A 23,509-nucleotide genomic window follows, 5' to 3' on the forward strand; every position below is an offset into this window, starting at 1 on the left:
TGCTGTGGCTGTGCTATAGGCTGGCAACTACAGCTCCGATTCAACCCCTAGTCTGGGAACTTCCATATGCCATGGGTGTGGCCCTAAAAGACAGAAAAAAAAAAAGAGAAGAAAAGAAAAGAAAAAAAGAGAGAGAGAGAAAGAAAAGCAGATGAAATTATTGAAAATGTTCATTTTTAGGAATAAAGACAATGTAGGAGTTCCTGTCGTGGCGCAGTGGTTAATGAATCCAATTAGGAACCATGAGGTTGAGGGTTTGATCCTTGGCCTTGCTCAGTGGCTTAAGGATCCGGCGTTGCCATGAGCTGTGGTGTAGGTTGCAGACACAGCTCGGATCCCACGCTGCTGTGGCTCTGGTGTAGGCCGGTGGCTACAGCTCCAATCGGACCCCTAGCCTGGGAACCTCCATATGCCGCAGGAGCGGCCCAAGAAATCCCAAAAAGACCAAAAAAAAAAAAAAAAACCCAAAAGGAATAAAGACAATGTAAAATAAACCAAAATCTTCATACGGCAGGAACTTTGTTTTCTTCAAATGTGTCCTAGAACAGGTCGCTGGCATACAGTAACTATTTGTTCACTGAGTGTATAATGGCAAGCTAGCGTGGCCATCCCTCTTACAATGCCAAGGAGAAGTTCAAAGCCAAGCAAAACCACTACCATCACATGCCTTCCCTACCAGGTAGCCCTTCTCACCAACTGAGAATATTCATCCCCTTAACAGCTCACTTCTTTCTAGAGTGCTCAGACTAAAGGAGAACAAGAAAAGGTAGTCAAAACGGTACCAGACCAGGATACTTACATGGTATCAATTAAATTAATATGATCCAATTTCCTTTATTTGTGATTAGTTTAAAATACCTTAATAGCCCCTGGATGGGTGGCTACACCTAATATTAACACTGTTCCCATCCAAGCCAGTATCACTGCTGACCCCTCCAGTAAGAGGAAGGGTTGTTCTCTGATTCGCATTCTCTGGTTAGCCTATTTTTTATTGATAATTAGATATACCCAAAGCAGAGACTGTGCATAAACTATAAGATGACCAAACTACTCTATCAAAAAAATGAAAACTTAAAAATGAACAACAGAAGAAATAAGATGAGAGTGATCAGGAAGTGAGAGAAGTATGTGTATGATATGGTAAATCCATCTCCTTAAAGATTAAGAGGTTAGGAAATATATCTATACAGGAAAAAATATTGGTTAGAGTAGAAGAGAAAAAGGAAGAAGTTAAAGGAGTATCTTACAGGGAAAGGTAGGAAAATAAAATCAGAGAGAAAAGTTATGGAGTAAAACAAAAGGTCGAAAGGAGTTCCTGCTGTGGCACAACAGGATCAGTGGCATCTGTGCAGCACCAGGACACAGGTTCAACCGCCAGCTCAGCACAGTGGGTTAAGGATCCAGCTTTGCCACAGCTGAAGCATAGGTCACAACTGCAGCTTGCATCTGATCCCTGGCCCAGGAAATCCAAATGCCAGAGGGCAGCAAAAAAAAAAAAAAAAAAAGGGAAGAAAAAAAAAAGATCTTAAGATTAGAGATTAGTAGAGAAGAAAATCATTAGTAGTGTTGCACCCACATTTCCCTAGAACTTACACTCATATATAATAATAATCTCTCTCCATGGGGGAAAGGAATGAAACAAGAGTCTTCTATTTACATACCTTACAAATGTGCTGCAAGACCAACGGCCTGTGTGGCAGAAGTTCTACAAAGTGCCCTGAACTTCTCAGATGAAAGGCACTATAAAAACATAAAAAATATCAACAATTATGTCTATTCATTTTACAGGGGAAAAAAAAAGCACAGGATGTACAATGGGCTTGTCCAAAAGTTCTGTAAAGTAATTTAAGAATCCAGAGGGGGGAAAGGGCAGCATTTAATTTTAATTGACATACCAATCTTATTTTCTGAATATTATAAATATAAAAAATATTTGTAAATCTGTGTTGCCCTTCTAAAAGCAAAAATCAGGAGTTCCCCTGTGGCGCAGGGCTTAAGGATCCAGTGTGATTACCATAGCAGTTCAGGTTGCTGCTGAGGTGCAGGTTCAATCTCTGGCCCAGGAACTTCCACATGACACAGGTGAGGCCACAAAAAAGAAAAGAAAAAGAAAAATTCAAAAGCATACGTAAATTATTTTTCCAATATTATAAAAATTTTCAAACATAAAGGAAAGTTAAAAGAATTTTACAGTGGGAGAGTTCCTGTCATGGCACAGGGGAAAAGAATCCAACTAGGAACCATGAGGTTGCGGGATCGATCCCTGGCCTTGCTCAATGGGTTAAGGATCTGGCGTCACTGAGCTGTGCTGTAGGGTGAATACGCAGCTCAGATCTGGCATCGCTGTGCCTGTGGCACAGGCCAGGAACTACAGCTCTGATTTGACCCCTAGCCTGGGAACATCCATATGCAATTAGTGCAGCCCTAAAAAAGACCGAAAGAAAAAAAAAAGAATTTTACAGTGAATACCTGTATCCCTACCACCCACACTATCAGGAACATTTGAATGACCTGCTTTATCAAATTAGGTTTCCTTTTTAATACACAGAAAGTATAGATTAGAAGACAACTGTCAGGAAATGGCTTCAAAAAAACCGTTGACGTCATTAGGTTAAGGAAATTAATAATATTAGGAAACCCTTCTGATATCTTTGTCAGAAATGATCAGTATTAGTTTACTGTTTAAAGTCAGAACGTACTCATATCTAACCTTGACTCTTGGTGAATGATTTTACTGTTTAATATCAGATCATATCATCATCCTGATTAAAAAAAAAAAATCAAAAAACAAATGGAAATAACTTCTCATGACCTAAAAGGTCCTACATGATACAGTTCCTGTCCATCTCTGTAATTTCATTTTTTATTTTATTATTATTATTATTATTTTTTGTCTTCTTGACATTTCTTGGGCTGCTCCCACAGCATATGGAGGTTCCCAGGCTAGGGGTCGAATCAGAGCCATAGCCGCCGGCCTACACCAGAGCCACTGCAACGCGGGATCCGAGCTGTGTCTGCAACCTACACCACAGCTCACGGCAACGCCGGATCCTTAAGCCACTGAGCAAGGCCAGGGATCGAACGGAAACCTCATGGTTCCTAGTCAGATTCATTAACCACTGAGCCATGATGGAAACTCTGCATCTCTGTAAATTTATTTTACCTCACACTTTTTCCTTCACTCCACTCCAAATATTTCACTGGCTGTTTATGTTCTCTTCTTTCCCTTCACTCGAATATTAAGATAAGATACTATCACAAATATGCTTAAGCACATTTACTTTACTCTCTTAAAAACAAAAATCAAGCTCAGTTTGGTAGCAAATTCAAACTGGCTCCAATTTAAAAGAGTATTTCCTATTTTGATGATTATTAGCTATAAAAATGTATTCAGAATTATCTGGAGGAAGCACCAATAAACTCAGACCAACACCCAGAATGAGCAGCTTCAATGCCCATCTGATTTTCAGTCACATGACTACCATAATTATGAGTATACAAGGCATTTATTTAATACTACAGCAACACAGATTAAAAATGAGTCACTAGATATAGAAACACTTGAAATAGGAATTTTAGAGTAATTACTAACTTTAGAAGTGTCTTGAAATTTTTAATTTATTAATCTCACAAGTACTTAACAGTTAGCAAATGCCCAAAGAGCAGAGTATAGTAAGATACATTAACACAAGTTTAAAACTTCATTGCATTAATGTGAAGGTACAGGCAAACAGTTCTACAGGCCAGGTGCATAAAGGGATAAACTAAGTGGTAAAGGAAGATGAAATATCTTTAGGGACCTTTTACAATTACAAATGTATGTGATTAAAATTCAGTGATTATGCACCACTTATCATTATCACTAGCAACCATAATGCAATTAAACACAAGGTGCTATCTATAGAAGCCCAGCAGGTCCAAATTGGTACTCATAAAAGTTGAAAAATCGATCTGTCTTCTGAGAGTTAACAAAAATCTCTCAGCTCAGGACAAGTAAGAAGACCCAAAGTAGCAACCCACCTCCTCCAGTCACTGCTTGGACTCCACCTTAATGGACACGAAGCACCTGAAGATCTACCTGTTTTTACTCTCCAAATAACTTAAACCCCACATGACCAGGATAAACTATTAAAAAGAGTTTTCTGACAGACAAAAAAAGAATTGGGACCGAAAACACTCCAGCAAAACCATCACCACAAACAATGGAAACTATATTCTTGATATATGCTATTTCCCTTCATCCTGCTTCAAATCAACAGTAAAAAGAGTCCACAGTCGCCTGATAACATCTTATCAGGGCCTAATTCTTTTAGTTTTACAGCAAGGGAGTCTGGGCTTACCTCCGAAGAAGATGGTCCCGTAAGAAGACCAAAACACCTAAAGCCATGACCTAGGCCAGGCAGAGACTCTGCATATTCATTTACCTATTTCAATCAACTGCTGTAGAACCATCCAGTTACAGAAAACAGAGCAAAAGCTAAAAAACATTTGTTTGTGAAATATTCCTGATTCTCTCAATGTATATAAAATCAGCAATATATAATAGGAGAAACACTATAATAAGTTGAAAGCACTGAATTTTAGCTGACTCTAAGCAAGCTGTTTAGGAGTACATAAAGAAGATCTTAGAGTGAAAATAGTTCTGGCTGGCACCTGACTATAGACATATGACCTTGAGAAATTTACTGAAGACTGTCGGACTCAGTTTCTCATCTGCAAATGGAGTTGGACTACAAGTCCTGAAGATTTCTTTCACGTCTAAAATTCTTGATCAATGAAAACGTCTTCCCTTTAATACAGATTTTTATGAGAACGGAAGCTATGAGTCTAGGATTAATCTTTACTAAAATCAAGTTCCATCTGATATTTTATGTTCCCAAGGGCCACCAGTGCTCTACAAAAATTAGATGGAACTACTCAAGACAATTTATCAAAAGAGATCCTTCACTAAGTTACCCTTTATAATTAAAAGCTAATCTTTTATCTTCACCCCAAACAATGTCACTTGTGCCAAATGCTCAAAACAACATCTCTCCCAATTTAGTCATGTCTAAAGTGACAATCATGCAATGGTACAAATGCATTACACATCTGGATGTGTGACACAAGGTGGCTGACAAATTCTCACCACATACAACATTTAAAAGAATTTTTTAAAGTATTTTTCCCCTTCAGGTCTGGCAGGAATATAATCTGATTACACACCTGCAAGGGACATTTACTTCAAAAGACTGTCTTAAATACAAAGAGAACCAAACAAGTTACCAACAGAGGTAAAAACTTTTTATCAGGACCATTATGAAACACAAGGGAAACCAACTTTAAGTAAAAAGGATGCCAATTTTCCATCATTAACTACTAATCATGGTTTTGAACAAATCGAGTGCAAATAGTGCTATTTAATGAACATGTAACTGGATCCAACTGGACAGATGTTTAGGTGATTCCTAATCAAGGTAATAACTCAGACTAAGAAAAATTGCAAATTAATACTATATTTTTATGCTACATAGTTTAATCAGGAAAAATATCCCCTTCAATTGGAAAATTCCCTTCTTCCAATATCGAAGAATCCTAACCCCTAGGATTTCAACACTGTTTTACTTAACACAATCTCAAAGAATACTGCATTAAAAAGGAAAATACCCAAAACGTAACTGGACTTCACCAAGTATAAAACGGTGATTCATGTTTCATACTAAATGTAAAAGCCAAAATGGAGTTGTAAAGAGTTTCTTTCCCATTTCAACTCCGATAGCCAAGCACGCTTCCCAGCGGCCGGCTGCCCCCCGGGTCGTGGGGCCAGTCTCACAACCCCCGCCCTGCCCCGCGCAGCCCTAAGAGAGGAAGCGCCCGGGACCGCGGGGCGGGCAGGCGGCTAGGGCTCCACCAGGCCTGGCCGGGCGGGGGAAGGGGCGCGGGAGGCCGCGGGGCGCGCTTCCGGGGACCGCGCGGGCGGGGCCGCCGCTTTGGGAAGAGGAGCCCGGCTACTGGGCCCCGAGTTAGGGTCAGGGGACAGGGTCCTGGGGCTCCCGGCCGAGAGCAGCAGGTGGGGCGCGGCCGCGGCGGGGCGGCGGCTGGCGGGCGGCCGGAAGAGTGCCGGGCGGGCGGGCCCGGGACGCCAGGAGGGAACCCTCTCGCTCACCTAAGGCGACGACTCCAAGGCCGGCTTCTCCGCGCCGAGAACGCCTGTCCGCGAGTCGCGAGCTCGAAGACTACGGCGGGTGGCTGTGGAGGTGGCGGTGGACTAACGAGAGAACCGACGGAGAGCGACGGGCGGGGAGCGCGAGAGAGCAAGAGCGGGCGGCGACGGCGGCGGGAGGGCGGGGAGCGACGTGCGCGCCCCCGAGTGCCCAGCGGGCTCGAGCCGGCCCCGGTCGCGGCCCCGCGCACGCGCGCGCACTCAGGGCTCAGCCACGATTGCTCAGGAGCGCGTCCACACCCTAAAAGCAAGACGCTTAACCAATCATTGCAGCCGCGTGGTGCATCACGGGAACTCTGGGGCTATAAAAGAGCTGGTTGCTATTTTATACTCCTCGAGTCACTCATCCTTTAAGCAGGGTGGGGCTTGGTGCGCGTGCGCGGTTTTACTGCTCCGCCCCAACTGCCAACTCTGCGCGCAGGCGAGGTAGGCGCTCCATGCCTCGGTTTACGCGTGCGCATTATTGAGTCTGGCTCCGGAAGACCGGACGCTTGCGCAGTGGGGACTACGGTGACAGTCCCCTGGGTCCGCCACCGGCCAGTCATGGCGGAGCCTTGGTCGGGGCAGTCCTTGCAGGTTCTGCCGGCCACGGTGCTGGGCGCGCTGGGCGCCCTCGGCAGCGAGTTCCTGCGGGAGTGGGAGGCTCAGGACATGCGCGTGACCCTCTTCAAGTTGCTGCTGCTTTGGTTGGTGTTAAGTCTCCTGAGCATCCAGCTGGCGTGGGGGTTCTACGGGAGTACGGTGACCGGGCTGTATCACCGCCCAGGTGAGGCTCCCCACCAACTTCCGTGGACCGGCCACCCTCTTCCCGCACTGACTGTACCTTCGGGTTCCCCGAACCCTCCCCCCCAGATTACCACTGGTGCCCTGAGAACCTAATGACAACGCTGTATCCTGACCCATGTCAACATAGCATTTCATGCCAGTAACCCCACCAGTCCACCCATGATATATAATTTCCCTTGCACTCTCATCAGACAATACCACAAGTTCTTTAGGGCCTCCACCACACTCTCCAACAAATACCACTGGCCTCTAACCTGACCTGGGCTGATGCCTGCTCAGATACCCACCCCCAGCCTGTTGCAGCTCTGGATGTGTTCCTGCCCCCAGGTCTGGGCAGCCAGAACGGATCCACACCTGATGGCTCCACGCATTTCTCGTCCTGGTGAGTAAATCTCTTCCCACTTTAACCCCATGCTTGGCACATAGAGGCCACTCCTGAGCTGAGGATAGGGGAGGGGAGTTCTCAGGGTAGGAGTCCACCAGCTTAGTGGCCTTTGCAGTAAACTCCAAGGTCTCTAACTAGAGCTCAAGCTGTAAGTGACACTGATGTCTAAACAACCCATCATTATGTTGTTCAGTAACCTGTGGGGCAGGTGACATTATTGTCACAATTTCAGAGATGAAGGGGCAAGCCTGTTGGATTCCAGTCCACCATAAGCCCCTAATTTGGAAAAACAGGAGCCTCTGTCCTTAGTGCGCTGACTGGCCTCCTCAGGATCAGCCTCCTCATCTGTAAAACATGAACTCACTAATCAGTGCATTCATTCAGCTGATCTCTGAGCTCCTAGTACATGGCAGGGGCCACGCTAGATCTAGAGAATAAGAACATCCCAGGCCCTACTCACAGGGGGAGCCAGAGGTTTAAAAGGGGAGGGAAGCAATGCAGAGGCAAGGGCCATCATAGCAGGTGACTCCTAAGGCAGACACCTGAAGGCAAAGTCTAGGGGGTAGTAAAGTATACCAAGCAAAGAGAATGGATAGAACAAGACCCAAAGACAAGAGCAGGATGACATATTGGAAGGATAGACAAGGCTGTGCCACTGGAACTCAAACAAGAAGGCATGGAGGGGAGTTCCCTTGTGGTGCAGTAGGTTAAGGATCTGCAGCAGCTCCAGTCATTGCTATCTCCTGGGTTAAATCCCTGGCCTAGGAACTTCGACATGCTGCAGATTAAAAAAAAAAAAAAAAAAAGTCAGAGTTCCTATCCTGGGCAGCGGAAAGGAATCCAACTAGGAACCATGAAGTTGCAGGTTCGATCCCTGGCCTCCCTCACTGGGTTAAGGATCTGTCGTTGCCGTGAGCTGTGGTGTAGGTCGCAGACGTGGCTTGGATTTGGCATTGCTGTGGCTCTGGTGCAGGCTGGCAGCTGTAGCTCCAACTAGACCCCTAGCCTGGGAACCTCCATATGCCACAGGTGCGGCCCTAAAGACAAAAGACAAAAAAAAGAAAAAAGAAGTAGTCATGGGACTTTCTGCCGTAGCACAGTGGGATCAGCAGCATCTTGGGAGTGCTGCAATGCAGGTTCTATCCCTAGCCTAACACAGTGAGTTAAGGATCTGGCATTGCCACAGCTGCAGCTAAGGTCGCAACTGTGGCTCAGATCTGATCCCTGGCCTAGGAACTCCATATGCCACAGGACAGCCAAGAAAAAGAAGGCATGGAGGGACCTGCAACACCCTATCTATCCCAGGTCTCAGGGAACTATTGAGGAACTCAGCAAAGCCATGGCCTAATCTAATTTGCCTTTATAAATACCTACTTCATGGCAAATAGATAAAGAGGTCCTAAAGAGAGGGGCAAGAAGCCAGTTAAGAGGACTGCCACTGCCCAGGTTTCTATCCCTGTCAACTGGGGAAGAATGGGAGCACCATTCACAAGGTGAAGGAGGAAGAATGAGTGCAGGGGAAAGGTAGTGGACCCAGTGTGGGCTCTAGAACTTCAGCAGAGAGGTTTAGATTATAGTGTGACCTTACTGAGCCCACCTCAGCCCCCAAAAGGGGACTGTTGTGCTGCCAATGGAATAACCCCTTTTCTCTTCTCTCCATCACTTTCAGGGAAACAGCAGCAAATGAACCTCTCAAAACCCACAGAGAATAAGGGAAGGCAGCAAGAGGGGTCTCCAGGGACATCACCGGTTCTGCTACTGCCCAGACCCCAGGGACGACTGCAGAGGAGTAGGGGTTGGGGGGCGGGGGGTACCCCAGTGCTGGCAGGCCTAGGCCTCCCCTGCCCTTGGCCTTGCCTCCAGCAGCCCCAAGCCAGTAATTTGCCTCTACCTTTAGCTGGGTGCCTTAAGGAAAGGCATAATCCTCCTCTTTCAGGGGTCAACTCAGAAGCCTCTGGGTTGGGATGACTAACAGTCCATTTTCTGTCTTGACTTTTTCCTGGTCCTCTTCCCATCCCCTTGGGATGTGACCCCATAGAGATTTGTTCTTCTGAGAAGAAGCCTGAGGTTGACCAACTCAGATTTGTAAGGCAAGTCTCTTTTCTCCTAAGTCCTGGGTTTTCCTAAATTTCTTTGGTTTTGCTTTGTTGGCAGGGGGCCAGGGAATCCTGGCCTGGACACAGCTTTATACTTTATGGTTACTTAGCTGGCCATCCAAGTACAAGGCAGGGGGCAGCTGGCACTCTCTACCCATGGAGAACATTGACCTCCCTTCGCCCATCCTGAGCTCTCCAGGTGGGAGGTGGGCAATGGAAGTTGTCTTTTCCCAAGCATATTCTTTTCAGTCTCTCCCGGAAGGAAGCCAGGTGCCTGAAGGAGGCTGAGTTCCCAAGGATGAGCCTCCATGCCCACTGCTTAAGTGCCCATGGGGTTGTGGATCTGTACCCTGCCCCTCACAAGGAGGTACTAAGGAGTTAGTGCAGAGAGGCCCCATCATGCCCTGTAGCCTCACCACTTCCCATCTTGACCTGGAACCACAGCTTCATCCCAGAAGCCCACAGTCTCAGCTCCTCCCCACTAGCACCACCTCAGCTCCCAAGAATTCTCAACAGGGAAGAGCCACAGGGTAGGCAGGCCTACCACTTCCAGAGTGGGCCAAGGGAGCATCCAAAGGTATAAGTGGAACGCCAATTCCTGAAAGCAGTGTGGCCCGAGACCTGTCTCCTTCCCTGATGGTCATATTTCTTCCTGCTTCTGCTGGGCCACCAGCTACCTCAGTGTCCCACTGCCTGCTTCCTCTTTGTTAAATGTCACATTTCCAGCTGGCAGCCTTTGCCTAGGCCATCTTTGCAGAGTGCACTGGGGTAGAACTATGCTGAGCTCATGCACATGTACTCTGAAATATGTTCTAGCTGGTGGGATAATGCTTTTGTAGTCCCAGGCCCACCCACTAACGACACCACACTCAGCATCAGGGTCTCATATTTCACCCCAGGCTCAACTGAGGATGTGGCTTATTAAACATGGAAGTGCATCAGCTGTGTGGTTATTCAGACAGGACAGAGTGTGTGTGCATGCACAGGGGAATCTGGAGAGGAACACCCTGTGGGCTACTGCCCCCGAGCACCCAGAATTCAAGGACCTGCAGAGGTGGGGAGGCGATGCCGGTTCCCTGGAGAAGTGGTAGTGGTGCCTAACACAAATACTATCCCCATTAGTTCTTACAGACCTGCCCCTCTCAAGGGGAATCCACTCCACGCAACCCACTCCAAGCCTGTCTCAGAGGCCAGGAAGGCAGGCATTGGACTGCCACCCTAGTAATCCTGTGGACAGAGAATAATGAAGCTAGAGACTCTGGCAAGCAAGAGGAAGAAGCTAATTTAATGTTTTCAAAGTTGGTAGAGTCCAGTAATAAGTCCCAGGGGCAAAGGTCAGTCCAAGATAAGGCAAGTCCAGGAGGAAGCCCATCCTGCCCAACAATAGCCCTAGGGCTCAGAACAGGTGGTGAGCTTGGCATGGTTGGCTACTGGGCAGCAGGATGGGCCAAATGGAGAATGGAAGAGTGAGTCTACGCCCCCTCAGTCATCCCCAGGTTTACACATGGGCACAGCAGCCCTCCTGGGCCAACCCCCTGTGAGTCAGGAATCATTCCTGCCCAGGGAGAGGCAACAGTTTGCATTCGTGGAAAGTGAACTAGAGGAGGTAGCCAGCACTGCCCAAGGCAATAACCCTTTGCAGTGTGAGAAACTGTTGTGAGGTAGGTTGGGCAGCCTTTATCCTCCCCCTAAAGGTGAGCCTTTGCCTCACAGCCAGCACCTGGCAGAGTGGGAGGGAAAGGTGCCAAAACTGATGCTTCTCCAGCTGGCAAGAGTGAGATCAGTGGGAGCTTGGGCTGGCCTATCACTCAGAAATGGGGTCTTGAAGTTGCAGTGTCACAGATGAAGTGGGAATAGGTGGTGTATCCCCCCCTTCTCCCAGACAACCAGAACCAGCCTCCACCCAGGCCACCTATACCAAGTAGATGACTAACCCCTTATAGAATGCCTTCCAGGGCCAGGCTCCTGGAGGGGATGGCCCTGCCCCAAGTCATTCTCACTTAAGGGTATAGTAGCTTGTCGGCACAAAGGGCATCTTGCTGACCACAGCCACCTGCTGCTTCCGCCGCACCTCTACCAGCAGCAGGGTACCTGGCCGACTATGCTCATAGGGCACATAACCCATTGCCACATTCTTCTTCAGGCAGGGCGAGGGGCAACCACTGGTCACAGTACCTGTCCAGGCAAAGGCCATGTGTCAACACCACCCTGCCAATCCAGTGCCCCCACCCTCCTAGAGAAGAAACAAGGACTGTCTAACTTCCTTGGTCCACCTACCAATCACGGTGCCCTCTGTACTCAGGATGGGACTGTGCGCTCGCACGGGAGCACCCTCACATGTTAACCCCACACGCCTCCGCTGCACCTTACTCTTCAGTTGAGGAACAATAACCGAGGCTCCTGGGAAGTCCATTGCAGCTCGGCGGCGCTTCCCTAGAACATGACACTCCAGACTTAAGCCACAGCCCGTAGGACCTCTGACCACAGAGGTCCTAGGATCAAGGACCCCCAAGAAACACCCATCTAGCACCAAGGCCCCTTCACTGAGGCTCCCCTAGGGTCCACTCCTCCTGTGCAGTGTAGTCAGTCAGCCACCCACCTCCTGCCCCATGGTCTTGGAGGCCATTCTGCCTGCTGAAGGTCCTCAGCATATACCGGGCAAAGCCACTGTGGTGCCTTCCTTCAGAGAATGAAGCCTGTGGGAGGCTGTGTCACTTGCTCCAGGCTACACAACCTTGGAAGCAGTCATGGGCTGGCCAGTCTCACTAAGGGTCACTCCAGCCTTCAGGATCCCCTCCCTGAGTACTAGCGCAGCTCACCCAGTGTCCAGCTGAGGCTGCCTTCCACAGGTGTGGTGTGTTCATCAATGTCGTTCCCATACAGGCAGAGGCCTGCCTCTAGGCGCAAGCTGTCCCGGGCCGCCAGCCCTGCCAGCTTCACCTCTGGGTTTTCCAACAGAGCTGTTGCTAGGCGGACTGCCTCCGCTGCTGGCACCGAGATCTGCAAGGGACATCAGAGAGCAGGTGGGCAGCTGGCCCCAGAGTCTTCTTCCCTGCACTACCCTGTGCCCACTTCTTGACAAACCTCCACACCATCCTCTCCTGTGTAGCCACAGCGGGTCACACGGCAGCCAGACACGCCAAACACCTCCATCACAGCACTGGTCATGAAGGGCAGTTTCCTCAGATCATCTGTCACGCCAGCCTGTAGCACCTGGGCTGCAGTGGGACCTGGGCCCAGGGAGCCAGTAACCAAGTGTCCAGGTCTTAGTGCCCTGGAAAGCTGGATAACAGCCTTTAGGGGTTGGAACAAGCCCTGAGCAAGCCCCACTCTGAAGGTGGGAGAAGAAGCTCTTGCCTACAGCCCATGAAGCCTTGTGGCAGGTAGAAAGAGGGTATGATACCGAACTTAAGAATTCTGCGCCATCCTCACCTTCCTCCTCACGTGGCTTCTGTGCTAAGCAGTAGAGGGAGCCTGGAAAGCAAAGGTCAGCTCCAAACCCAACCTGGCCTGCTTACCTTGTAGGGCTAGCAGAGCATTATCCATCACCTCCAGGCCTATATCACCACCTGTGTTCTGAAGCTCCCTAACCCTATCCTGAAAGGAAAGATAGAAACACCATATTTGGAGTTCCCACTATGGCATAGTGGGTTAAGAACCTGACCACAGCAGCAAGGGGTAGGATCAACCAGCCTGACCCAGTGGGTTGATGGGGAGATCTGGTGTTGCTGCAGCTGCAACTTGGATTCTGTCCCTGACCTGGGGAACTTTGGTATGTTGCAGGTGTGGCCATTTAAAAAAAAAAAAAAAAAAAAAAAAAAAAAAAAAAAAAAAAAAGGAGTTCCCATTGTGGCACAGTGGAAACAAATCCGACTAGTATCCATGAGGATGTGGATTCGATCCCTGGCCTTGCTTAGTGGGGCGAGGATCTGGTGTTGCCATGAGCTTTGGTTTAGGTCGCAGAAGTGGCTTGGATCCTGTGTTTCTGTTGCTTTGGCTATGGCGTAGGCCGGCAGCTGCAGCTCTGATTCGCCCCCTGGCCTGGAAACTTCCATATGTGACGGGTGTGGCCCTAAAAAGCAAAAAATTAAAATTTTAAAGAGAACTTTAAAAAGAAAAAAAAAGTACTAGTTTTGAGGCCCTTTACTGGCCATCTACCATGGCCCAGGTGCTGCAGAGCTTGGCTGGTTTCCATCTTACAAAGTCATATAACCACTAAGTGGCAAGGATAACCCAAGCCCTGGTCTACCAGTTCTCAACACCAGGCTCTAGCCCTCCACCCTAACCAGAAGATGTTCACTTAGAGACCAGGATCAGCTTCAACTCCCCACCTCCTCCACCCCTGAAACCAAGCTTGTTCCAGGGAGCCCTACTTTCCCTTCAAGGAGCCACTGTCCAAGCCCCTTGTCCATTCCAGTCCAGCTCTGGACAATAAGGATGCTGCTCTGTGAACAAGGAAGACAGGGTGCCTAGAATACAAAGGGGCCATACCTGCATGAGGGTCAGGTCCTTCTCCCGGCAGCCAGCATTAGATACCACATACAGGTGTCCTTCAGAAGTGTTGGTCACAATCAAGTCATCTAAGATGCCTCCAGCCTCATTGGTAAACAGTGACAGTGTTCCCTAGTATCAAAGCAGAATATCATTGTCTCCAGGTCAAAGAGGCCAAGGTCAAGTGCAAGTCAAACACACCCAGGGCCCACTCAGCCACCTAGAACCTTGAACCTTCATGCACAGGGCTAGAGGGTGGTGGTACGAGGTGCAAGGCTAGGTCTGCCCCAAACTTCACAAGCCCAGGGTCTTTTGTTTTTTGGGTTTTCTTCTTTTTCTTTTATTTTTTTTTCATCTTTTGTCCTTTTAGGGCTGTACCCGGGGCATATGGAGGTTCCCAGGCTAGGGGTCGAATCGGAGCTGTAGCCGCCAGCCTAGGCCAGAGCCACAGCAACACCAGATCCGAGCCTCATCTATGACCTATACCACAGCTCACCACAACGGCAGATCCTTAACCCACTGAGAAAGGCCAGGGATCGAACCCGCTACCTCATGGTTCCTAGTCGTATTCGTTTCTGCTGCGCCATGATGGGAACTCCTTGGTTTTTTTTGTTTTTTTTTTTTTGTTTTTTTTCTTTTTTAAGGTTCCCAGGCTAGGGGTCGGATCAGACCTCCAGCTGCCGACCTACACCATAGCCACGGCAATGCCAGATTCAAGCCACGTCTGCAGCCTATGCCAAAGCTTGCAGCAATACTGGATCCTTAACCCACTGAGTTAGGCCAGGCATCAAACCCAAATCCTCATGGATACTAGCTGGGTTCTAAACCTGCTGAGTCACAATGGACACTCCAAGCCCTGGGGTTTTTTAGTTGCTGGGGTTTTTTTTGCTTTTTTTAGGGCCACACCATGGCGGCTTGTGGAAGTTCCCAGGCTAGGGGTCAAATCAGGGCTGTAGCTGCCGGCCTACATCACAACCGCAGCAGTTTAGAATCCAAGCTACATCTGCAACCTACACCATAGCTCACAGCAATGCGGGATCCTCACCCCACTAAGCAAGGCCAGGGATTGAAACAACATCCTCATGGATACTAGTCAGATTCACTTCTACTGAGCCACAATAGAAACTCCCAAGCCCAAGGTTTTTGATCTTTGTACACTGAAAAAGTTTTCACCTCTTCCCCACCTTAGGGGACCTCCCTAATCTAACGGGGCCTCGGCACCCCTCCCATTCAGTACTGAAGAGTCCCATCTCACACTTAATCCATGATACCTAAGACTTACTGCTTCATCGCACCCAGACCTAGGACAACTCACCCAGTGCCCCAAACCCCAGGACAGAAGTTTCAAAGTCTACCTGGATGAGAGTTCCCGTTGTGGCACAGAGGAAACGAATCTAAGAACCATGAGGTTGTGGGTTCGATCCCTGGCCTCACTCAGTGGGTTAAGGATCTGGCATTGCCGTGAGCTGTGGTGTAGGTGGCAGACGCGGCTCCTAGCATTGCTGTGGCTGTGGTGTAGGCCAGCAGCTGTAGCTCCGATTTGCCCCTAGCCTGGAAACTTCCATATGCTTCGGGTGAGGCCCTAAAAAGCAAAAAAGCAGAAAAAAAGTCTGTCTCGATGAGCAATGCTCCAAACACTCCCTGCTGGATGGATGAAGAGCCTGTGGTTAAGAGATCACATGAATCACCTGGGGATCTGTTTAAAATGTCGGTTCTGTTCAGCAAGTCTGGAGTGGCCCAAGTTCCTAACAAGCTCCCATGTGATGATGAAGCTGCTGGTTTTGGGACCACACTTTAGATTACAAGGGGTTAGGTAGCATGGAAGGTCACAGAAAAGGATATGAAAAAAAAGAGTTCCCGTCGTGGCGCAGTAGTTAATGAATCCAACTAGGAACCATGAGGTTGCGGGTTTGGTCCCTGGCCTTGCTCAGCAGGTAAAGGATCTGGCATTGCCATGAGCTGTGGTGTAGGTTGCAGACGCGGCTCGGATCCCGAGTTGCTGTGGCTCTGGCATAGGCCTGTGGCTACAGCTCCGATTGGACCCCTAGCCTGGGAACCTCCATATGCCGCGGGAGTGGCCCAAGAAATGGCAAAAAGACCAAAAAAAAAAGGAATAGAAAAGGATATGAACCTGGGTTTCTGGCCTCCCAGCTTGAAATGGTGGGTATGGGATATGACCCTCCCTGCAGAAGTCCAGGTGTCTAGACATGACTTGGAGACTCTGTCCTGCAAGCAAGCCCTGAGATGTGAGACATCTCTGGCCCCCAAACTCAAAGCAGAGACTCAGACCAGTTTGCAGGTTCTTGACTAAGAACATTCATGGAACAGAAATAAAAGAGAGGCCCACCTGATTTGGCTTTAACTCGGCAATATCTCCAACTACTAGACTCTCCATCATCTTCACCCGGTCACTGCCAAATATCTTGGTCTGGGAAAGAGATCAAAAAGCCTCAGTCCATGCAGCAGCTACAATCTGGAAGGCCATGGGGCAAAGAGGCATCCTCTTCCCACCAGTCGTGCCCAGCCAACATGCCTAATTATTCTTTTGATTTTGCAGTTGGCGGAATCCCAACTTTGACTCCCCGATACCCACCAATACAGAAAAGATACACTCAAGAGAAGTTAGGAAACTTGAAGGGCCCAGCACCTTCCTGAAATACCAAACCAATACCCAGAAAGGTAGATGAGGATGAGTGGCAGCCTCCGGAAACCCAGGCCACTGAGCCACACCACGCACTAAGTAAGAGAGGTGAGGCAGGAGATGATCAAGAGAGACTCTGAGTTAGTTGACTGGGAGCCATAATCCATTACACCCGAGACCGCCAACTGTTCTGGGAGGACTGCCCTCAGAATCCAGCACCCAGCAAAGAAAGCCAAGGGTTGCACCACTGTGGACGGAGAGGAAGCCCTGGCCCAGCCAGAATGAGCCCTAGCCAACACATCCCCCTGTCTCACCTGCAGCATGTGGGACACGTCAAAGAGCGAGCAGTGCTGGCGTGTATGCAGGTGTGAATCAACGTGGCTGTCCCGGTACTGCACAGGCAGACTCCAGCCTGCGAATGCCACCATCTTCCCGCCATGGGCAAGGTGGAAGTCATAGAGTGGTGTCCTGCGGAGCACATCCTGCGGGCGGCTGGGCTCAGCGCCGCCACAGCCTCAGACCCCAGCCCTCACCCTCTCCCACCCTCCAAGATTGGCACCAACCCTAGCACCCTCTAACCCACCTGTGCACAACTGAGTGGACGGCCCAGGGACAAGGGGAGTGCCTGCAGACGCAAGCCCATACGGGACACCATGCTCACAGTCCGCTGCATTGTTGCCTGCAACTGGTGCAGCCGGCGCACAGAGGCCACCACTCTGACAGGCACTCTGGGAGATGTAGTCCTGGCCCTGCTTTGACAGGTCTCTCCCCCACTGGGGGATCAGAAGAGGGAGTGGGCAGCCCCAAGGGCAGGCGGGGCTTTAGAGCAAACAGTGCATTGACTCCCAGCTTCAGGGAAATAGCCCCAGGCACTTCCCTCTGTTCAGGGCTGAAAGAGCAGTCAGAGCCAGTTAAGCCAGCCAGTTAAGCTGCTCAGTAATAGAGCTAGGGACTAGAACTCCCCGGGCTGAATGCCCTGCCTCCAAAGGGCCAAAGTTCTGTAAAGGGCTGAAAGGCCTGAATCACCAGTTTGAGACAATGGAGTTTAAGGTCATGGGGGGATGGGGAAGGGTGACAGAGGGCATAGGAGGGTGGAGCTAGCCTGGCAGTTAGAGTGCCACAGTAACCTGGCCTCATGTGAGGGTCTCCAGCTCTCCTGTTAGGTGTACACAGGCAACCAACACAATGATGCTTTCCACAAGTATTTATTGATTTTGCAGCACACTAGGAGGCTCTGTGCTGGGGACACAGCTGTGCAGGAAGCAGGGTCCCTGCCATCCCAGGAACCTCCCCCCACTCTGAGGGCTCTACCCCCTGAGCACAAGACTGTAATCATTACCCTCTTAGTAAAAGCCGAATGGGGCCAAGGAAATGACCCTGCAAGCAGATATCACCTGCAAGAATTCTAATGGGTAAGAGCTGAAGGAACTTCCCCCAGAAAGCTGCTGAGCTGCACAAACATCCAGATCAATTTCCCAGGTCAAACATATGTTGCCATACTGCCAATCCACCCCCACCCCCCACCCCCACCCCCAGAGGCAAAGCCAGGAAAAACCAGAAAGACAGAATTTTCCTATAAGGAGGAGTAGCCTATCTTATTCAGTTGCTGGCCTGGGGCTGTAGAAAACCTCAGCCTCCTAAAAGACACCAAAGAGAAACTTCACCTGGACCTAGCGCCCACACAGAGGCTGATATCACACTGCGCATGGCTGTTTTAGAAGGGGGAAACTGGGAGAGACACAAGGATGTGTTATGGGCTGTGTCAGATGGCCGGCAAGTCCCAGGACTCATTTTCGGGCCCTGGCCTTGCCAGAGGCACCCACCCAAATGCAATGGATGAGCTGACCAATTTAAACACACATACCAAGCCAATTCAGGAAACAGGGGACTCAGGCTGCCCAACTTCCCAGCTTTGTGTGGCCCCCTGGGCAAGCAATGGAAGAGTTTAGACAGGAATTTTCTTTTTGTGGGCACAGCACAAAGGGAAAGAAGACCATTAGGGGAGTCCCGTTGTGGCACAGTGGAAATGAATCCAACTAATACCCATGAGAACGTGGGTTTGATTCCTGGCCCCACTCAGTGGGTCGGGGATCCAGTGTTGCCATGAGCTGCAGTGTAGGTCGCAGCCATGGCTCAGATCCCCCGTTGCTGTGGCTGTGGTATAGGCCGGCAACTATAGCTACGATTAGACCCCTAGCCTAGGAACCTCCATATACCTCGGGTGCAGCCCTTAAAAAAAAAAAAAAAAAAAAAAAAACAGAAGACCATTAGGGGTTGCAGAAGGCAGAAATAGGGCTCTTGTTCCTCAAACTCCCAAATGCAAGGGCCAGGCTACAGCAGTCTTCCAAGGCTAGACAAAGCATGTTCTAGTAGATTATTCCGGCCCACTACAGTCAGGACCGGGGAACAGGCAGAAGACAGGAATCATGTTGGACAGGAATGTCCCAGGAGGGATAGAGGGTACAGGGAGATTCTGAGCAATAGAACTAGAGTGTGTTTAGGGAGGGAAAAGAAGGAATTTCAGGTTGCAGTCAGGTGAGGACAAAGTGCACCACCTCCAGGAGCTCATGCTGAAGCAACAGTGAGCTCCAAAATCTTGAATCTCTGAATGTGGCCCAGACAGAATAGGCATGCAGGCAACACTTGGAACGCACATGGAAAATGCTTTGGCCCTTGATGGCCCAAACTGGGCCTGCGTGGGCACAAAAGGTTAACGTCTTGACTGGGAGCCACAACTCAAGTATAGGAGAGCAAGTTCAGGTCATAACAGCCGTCGACCTGCAAAAAAAAAAGACCATCAGATCTGACCCACTCAGGCCAACAGGAGCCAAGCAGAGGGAAGCAATCACTCACATCAAAACGGCCGATCCTTGTGGAGGTGTGACTGGCCCGGATCATCTCTGTCAGCGCCCACATCTGCTGTGCCTCGGAGGATACCCTGCTGGGGTCTGGGAGACCCTGCTCCAGAAGGAGGGGTCAGTGGCCATGGGTCTCTCCCCAGAAGTGCCCTTAGAACTCCAGAGAGGCCAAGTTGGGCCATGGAGCCCACCAGGTGAACCAGTAACAATCCCAGATAACGTGAAACAGGAGTAAGGAGCCTGATGTGGAGTAAGCAGCCCCGTCCCCCACAGAGCTGCCTCGGATCTCAGGAGGAAGGTGGTACAGAGTGAACCAAGGGCCCTGGATCCAGTCCCAGAAAAGGGTTCCCTTGGACCTGTGCTGGACACCAGAGCTACTCACACATGGTTCTTACCCAGGGTGAGGGCTTACCTCAAGAAGGGGAGCAGGCTGCTCACAAGGCATTGGGTGGGAGAGCCACTTGGGGAAGGTCATGGAAGGGCTCTGCAAAGCAAAGGCATACTGCCCTGAGGGAGGCAGAGTAGGAGAGCCCTGGAACCAGATCCCAAGGTCCTGAGAGCAGAGAGAAGGGCCCCTGACAGCCTCAGACACTGGGAAAAACCTATTCCAGCCCCAGGGGCAGACAGACTACCTAAGCTCTTCTATATGCCATGAAGATAAGGAACAGAAGTATCCCCTGGCACTTGAAGGTTCCAGCTCTGAAAGAGACAGGTAGCCCCAAATGTCAGGGGATATGAGGACATGGCCTCACCTCCCTCAACATGAGCTTCCAGCATTCCTACCTGGGTAAGTTGCATGAAAGCCTCCTTCTGAGTCTTACCATCCTTACCTGTCCACTCCCACTCCCACTGCACCCCAAGGCCTCTCAGCCAGAGTTAGGAGCCTCCTGAAGAAAGGGCCAGCCAACAGCTCTGAGCTAGTCATTTACCTTTGGTCCCTGCTGGTAGATCTGCAGCTCCTCTACCGTGAAAGATGACCACAGCGGCGATGGCTGTCGCAGAATCAAACGCAGCTCCAGTACTCTGGCCATGTCACATAGCATCTGACAAACATACATACACACACACACACAAGGACCCAACGAGGCCCCAGCTCATTGCTGAGGAGCCAACCAGCAATGAGCCAAGGTGTTTCCTCCCCAAGCCTTTGAGAAGAAAACAGTAGTTCCTCCAAGGCACTTGCCAAAAAAACTACAACCAAGGCCAGCTCTGCCTGCCCCTCTTCCCTTTTGATATCCTGGCCCAATCCCCAGGCCCCTTGTAAGCTCTCATCTGGGCTTCCCTGGCCATGCTGAGTCCCAGCTGACCTGGTGCTTGAACAGCGATACATACTCCTGGGCTCCCTCCTCACTGTGTGGGTCGGGCATCAGGCAATAGTCCCGCAGGCAGGTCACCCACTTGGCCGGAGTGTGTGTCGAGGTGTGCTGGCGAACACGGATGGTCAGAAAGGCCGTGTAGTAATTCTTAAACATGATCTCCTGCAACTAGAGCACACACAACCCACCATGACAAATCAGACCCAGGCCCAAGGCCTGAAGGGTTCAAAGTCGCCCTCTCCTCCTCCACCTTGGAATGTACTCCTCTACCAATCTAACAATTTCAACAAGAATCCACTGGGGCCTTAAAAAATTTTGCTTTCCTAGAACTCATAGTCCAAATGAGCACATCATGCAAACAAACCATGACCTCAGATCTTGCCACATGTCCAAAATGCTGCCAGAGGTCAAAGCCCTAACTCTAGAGGAGGTAGAAAATGTACAGATGAGTTCATCAAATGGACCAGGAAAAGGAGAAAATGTAAACATAGCATATACAAAGAAGCACCAAGTGGTGACAGATCCTGGCACCTGGGACAGTGGTTCGGCCTAGCTACAGCAGTTCTCATCACTGGATACTCATCAGAATTAACCAAGGAAAAAATTTTTTTTGAAAATTAAAAAAATATATAGCTATACAGGCTCCACTCCAGACCAAATGAATCAGGATTTCCAGAGTTGGGCCCTTTAATAAAATCTCTCAGCTTAGAGTAAGGAACAGCTTGGGGAAGAACCATATACTATAAGTCAAAGTGCACATGTGGAGAAGCAAATAGGGCACAGACACAGAGTGGCCCTGAATGTTAGGCCATTAGAAAGTGGGCTTTGTCCTCTTGATTTCTGCATTGTCCAGTCACTCTGCCAGCAAAAGTAGAAGAGCAACTGGAGACTGGTAACTGGAGCCACTGGGAAAATCCCAATGAGGGATGAGTTGATCCTGACCTCCAGCAGGGACTGTAGGTCTGGGCAGGAGGCATTTTTGTGGGTTTGTTGTTTGTTTGTTTTTGCATACTCCCTAGGTATGCCTAAGTTTCTGGGCCAGGGAGCAAATAGAGTCAGCAGCGACAACCGCCAGATCCTTAACCCGCTGCACCTCAAGAGAACTCCCTTAGCCTACTACGTTGCCACTTCTGTGCCAGGGCTGTTCTGGACACTGGGAAGAGATGTTGAAGAGAACAGAAGAGGAAGCTGTGTTACAGTAAATACTTGTTAACTGAAGAGATAAACAAATAGTTAACTGATTCTTTAGGGCGAGGGCTCTGGAGAGGCTTTCAGTAAAAGATTAGATGCCTGGGACACGCCCGAGTTCCCCAGATAGGCCCCGCCCAGGAGCCCGGGTCGCGCCCACAGGGCTTGCTCACCTCGAAGGGCGCGACGCTGGGGAAGGTGACATCGATGACCAGCACGCCAGGCCGGCCTTGGGAGGTCCGCACGTCCCCCACCTGCAGGGCCACAGTGCCTTTCACATGGCAGGGCACGGACACGCGGGACATGGTGCCAACGACCAGGACCAAACACAACTGCCGCTCCTGGCTTTGGACCAATGGTCCTTCCCTGCGTCCCAGCCGAGCCCCAAGAACTACAACTCCCGAGAGGAATCGTGCTGGGCCAGCCCAGCCAATGACCGATGCTCGGGGCGGGCCGGGAGTCGGAAGTGCCTGCGGAAGTGCTCCTTCAGCCAATCACCGAGAGAGCCTTGGAGACGCGCCGCAGCCATTGCTCAGAAATGGCTTAGCTAGCCTGGATGCAATATCGGGCTGGGCCCTCTGTCCACCGCAAGTACTTCTATGCAAGGCGGACGTCTTTCAGAACTCGTAAGCCATGAGCATGAATGAGTATAGGTCCTAGGCGACTTTAGTTGCAAATATAGATATTAACCCTTTTTTTTTAATAGGCAAAGGATTTGAAGGGATAATTTACAGAAGATAGATAAATAGCCAGTATGCCCGTGAAAATATGTTTAACATGATTATTCACGAGGGAAACATAAATTAGAGACCTCACACACACCCACTAAACGCCAGTAAGCAGGCTAAAATTAAAGACTGACAAGAATGTGGAACAAGAATGTGGAATCCACTGATAATTAACTGGTACTTCGAAAAGCGGTTTAGCCATTCTTTTTTTGTTTGTTGGTTTTTGTGCCATTTCTTGGGCCGCTCCCGCGGCATATGGAGGTTTCCAGGCTAGGGGTCCAGTCGGAGCTGTGGCCACCGACCTACACCAGAGCCACAGCAACGTGGGATCCCAGCCGCGTCTGCGACCTACACCACAGTTCGCGGCAACACCGAATCCTTAACCCACTGAGCAAGGCCAGGGACCGAACCAGCAACCTCATGGTTCCTAGTCGGATTCGTTAACCACTGAGCCACGATGGGAACTCCCAGTTTAGCCATTCTTTAAGAACTAAATTTATACCTATAATATGATGCAGCCTTTGCACTCATTAGTGTTTACCCAAGAGAAATGAAAGCACATGTCCATCCAAGGGCTTTATTCACAATAGCCAGAAGTTGGAAATAATCCAAATGTCCAACAGATTAGCTAATTGTGGTATGTCCACACAATGGAACACTACTCAACAATAAAAAGAAATGAACAAAGCCATGTGTCTATCAACAGATGAATGAGTAAACAAAATGTAATTATATAAGATGGAATTATTCAGCCTTAAAAAGGAATGCAATTCTGATGTATGCATCAACATGCATGAACATTGAAAATATTATGCTCA

General features: G+C 49.5%; 4 protein-coding genes across 7 annotated transcripts in view; 1 reads left to right on the forward strand and 3 right to left on the reverse strand.

Annotated features, from left to right (window-relative positions):
• Window positions 1-6,340, reverse strand: part of RHOA (ras homolog family member A) — a 72,724-nt gene extending 66,384 nt beyond the window's left edge. Inside the window, 2 exon segments of one of the 2 annotated variants that reach the window (NM_001244437.1) lie at window positions 1,662-1,740; window positions 6,146-6,340. The gene's annotated coding sequence lies outside the window, so the exon portion shown is untranslated. 2 annotated transcript variants of the gene reach the window in all.
• Window positions 6,541-10,407, forward strand: TCTA (T-cell leukemia translocation altered). Of its 2 annotated transcripts, none has more exons than XM_021068739.1 (3): window positions 6,541-6,968; window positions 7,316-7,370; window positions 9,043-10,407. In XM_021068739.1, exons 1-3 carry the CDS (start codon window positions 6,746-6,748, stop codon window positions 9,083-9,085), a joined length of 321 nt encoding a protein of 106 aa, XP_020924398.1. In that variant the 5' UTR covers window positions 6,541-6,745; the 3' UTR covers window positions 9,086-10,407. The 2 variants fall into 2 exon arrangements, with proteins under 2 accessions (XP_020924398.1, XP_020924397.1); XM_021068738.1 differs by having other exon boundaries at window positions 6,544-6,968; window positions 7,292-7,370.
• AMT (aminomethyltransferase) lies at window positions 10,733-17,647 on the reverse strand. 2 transcript variants are annotated; one of them, NM_001244426.1, is made up of 9 exons: window positions 17,185-17,573; window positions 16,916-17,083; window positions 16,308-16,388; window positions 13,961-14,092; window positions 12,988-13,066; window positions 12,554-12,699; window positions 12,289-12,469; window positions 11,747-11,902; window positions 10,734-11,644 (listed from the first exon to the last, which is right to left on the reverse strand). In NM_001244426.1, the coding sequence occupies exons 1-9, from the start codon at window positions 17,272-17,274 to the stop codon at window positions 11,466-11,468; spliced, it is 1,212 nt and encodes a 403-aa protein (NP_001231355.1). In that variant the 5' UTR covers window positions 17,275-17,573; the 3' UTR covers window positions 10,734-11,465. The 2 variants fall into 2 exon arrangements, with proteins under 2 accessions (XP_020924167.1, NP_001231355.1); XM_021068508.1 differs by lacking the exon at window positions 16,916-17,083 and having other exon boundaries at window positions 10,733-11,644; window positions 17,185-17,647.
• Window positions 17,791-22,399, reverse strand: NICN1 (nicolin 1). The gene is made up of 6 exons (XM_021068737.1): window positions 22,137-22,399; window positions 20,767-20,943; window positions 20,389-20,502; window positions 19,872-19,943; window positions 19,455-19,559; window positions 17,791-19,379 (listed from the first exon to the last, which is right to left on the reverse strand). The coding sequence occupies exons 1-6, from the start codon at window positions 22,266-22,268 to the stop codon at window positions 19,338-19,340; spliced, it is 642 nt and encodes a 213-aa protein (XP_020924396.1). The 5' UTR covers window positions 22,269-22,399; the 3' UTR covers window positions 17,791-19,337.

This window comes from Sus scrofa, chromosome 13 (assembly GCF_000003025.6).
Source record: "Sus scrofa isolate TJ Tabasco breed Duroc chromosome 13, Sscrofa11.1, whole genome shotgun sequence".
Taxonomy (NCBI): Eukaryota; Metazoa; Chordata; class Mammalia; order Artiodactyla; family Suidae; genus Sus; species Sus scrofa.